At 59.1% G+C, this 2,035-nt stretch overlaps 1 protein-coding gene across 1 annotated transcript in view; it reads right to left on the bottom strand.

The window, feature by feature from the left end:
- The window catches only part of LOC125482410 (sulfotransferase 1C1-like), a 4,615-nt gene that overhangs the window by 378 nt on the left and 2,202 nt on the right, over positions 1-2,035 (bottom strand). Inside the window, exons 4-5 of the mRNA XM_048594481.1 lie at positions 1,779-1,873; positions 997-1,171 (exon numbers count right to left, since the gene is read on the bottom strand). Of these exons, the coding sequence (XP_048450438.1) occupies positions 997-1,171; positions 1,779-1,873 (270 nt within the window). The remainder of the gene's footprint in view (positions 1-996; positions 1,172-1,778; positions 1,874-2,035) is intronic.

Below are 2,035 nucleotides of genomic sequence, written 5' to 3'. Positions count from 1 at the left end.
CAAACAGAGAGATAGTGGGAGACAGGGGGAGGGAGACAAACAGAGAGTTAGTGGGAGCCAGAGGGAGGGAACAGAGACAAACAGAGAGATAGTGGGAGCCAGAGGGAGGGAACAGAGACAAACAGAGAGATAGTGGGAGCCAGGGGGAGGGAGACAGAGGGAACAGAGACAAACAGAGAGATAGTGGGAGACAGGAGGAGGGAGTCAGAGGGAATAGAGACAAACAGAGAGAGGGAGGAAGGAAGGGTGAGGGTGCAAGAGAGTGGAAGAGAGACCCAGAGATAGTGGCAGGGAGAGGGAGGGAGGGAGATACAGAAAGGGAGAGATTATGAGAGACAGAGAAAGAGCCAGAGAGAGGGAGGGAGGGAGGGAGAGATTGTGGAAATATCGTTGAGGGGTACGAGAGAACTGACCCGGTCCATCCACTTGCCCCTCTTCAGGCTCACATCCCCCTTGATATCCCTCAGAGGGAGCCTCAGTAAGTCGCTGCAGATGATACACACCTCCGTCGCTGTGTATTGGGGGGTGGGAGGGAGGGAAGTGTTGAAGGTCGGGGGGGGGAGGTGGGTGTCTGGATTGAGCTGGGGGTGGGGGGGAGCTGCTCTGTCCCTGGGACGGTGTCAAGCTTCTCGAGTGCTGTTGGAGCTACCCCCCGTCCAGGGCAAGTGGGGGGTATTCCCTCCCCACCTCCTGCCTTGTGGATGGTGGGACAGACTTTAGGGGGGTGGGAGTCAGGACGGGAGTTACTCGCTGCAGGATTCCCAGCCTCGGACCTGCTCCTGTAGCCACAGGATTGATATGGGGCTGGGGTCCGGGTTAGTTTCTGCTCAATGGGGACCCCCAGGATGTTGATAGTGGGGAGTGGGGGGTGGATTCAGTGATGGGGACACCATTGAATGTCAAGGGGCCGACAGGTCGATTTCCATACCCCACCCCGCCCCACAACAGCCCTCTGACCTTTGACCCCCCGCCCCTCCCCCTGGAGTTGGAACACACCTTTTCTCATGAACCTGGAGATGGATTGGTTCATGCTCGGCAACGTGGTGTAATTGGCCATTGGGTTGTCCCTCATCACCTGGAAGGAGGAGAGATGGACAATCTTCTCAAGGACGTCGTCTTCCAGAACCTTCCCCATGAACCGGGCCACCTTCTGGATCTCCCGCCTGGGGTTCTAGATGGGGAGAAGCAAAGGAGAGATGGTTTAGAGCTCCCGGGGTCAGGGAGAGGGTCTGTACAGGGTCAGGGGTCAGAGAGAGGGTCCGCCCAGGGTCAGGGAGAGAGTCTGTCAGGGGTCAGACAGAGGGACCATCCGGGCTCAGGGAGAGAGGGAGTGACCAACCCGACCCTGAGATATCTATCTCCCTCTCTCTCACTTTGCCTCTCCCACTGCCTCCCCCTCAATCTTACCTTCCTCCCCCTCCACCTCTCCCTCCTTCCCCCTCCCCCTCCCCCTCCTTCCCCCTCCACCTCGCCCTCCGTCCCCCTCCACCTCGCCCTCCCTCCCCCTCCACCTCACCCTCCTTCTCCCTCCACCTCACCCTCCGTCCCCCTCCACCTCTCCCTCCGTCCCCCTCCACCTCACCCTCCTTCTCCCTCCACCTCACCCTCTGTCCCCCTCCACCTCTCCCTCCGTCCCCCTCCACCTCTTCCCCACCGCTCCCTTCCTTTCCCCCCCCCCCCTCCCTCACCTCCCCCTTACTCCCTCACTCTGATTGCCCCCCATTCTCTCTATCACACCCTCCGACACTCGTTCTTCCCCACACTCTCTCCATCTTTACCTCCTTCATGTCTTCATAAAGGAGGAACAGAATCGGATGTTTCTCCTTCGCTTCCCACCAGCCCTTCGCATGGTCGTACCACGAGCCCCAGGAAACTAGAACACACCGAGATCGCACAGTCAGATCCCAATCCATCTCCCCTGTCAAACCCACTGCCACTGGGTCAAACACAGTGCAGAGGGAGCTTTACGCTGTAACTAATCCCGTGCTGTCCCTGCCCAGAGTGTGTTTGATGGGGGACAGTGTAGAGGGAGCTT

The sequence above is a fragment of the Rhincodon typus genome, unplaced genomic scaffold (genome assembly GCF_021869965.1).
Source record: "Rhincodon typus isolate 14 unplaced genomic scaffold, sRhiTyp1.1 hic_rhity00009936, whole genome shotgun sequence".
Classification (NCBI taxonomy): domain Eukaryota; kingdom Metazoa; phylum Chordata; class Chondrichthyes; order Orectolobiformes; family Rhincodontidae; genus Rhincodon; species Rhincodon typus.
This window is presented reverse-complemented; position numbering and strand designations above follow the sequence as displayed.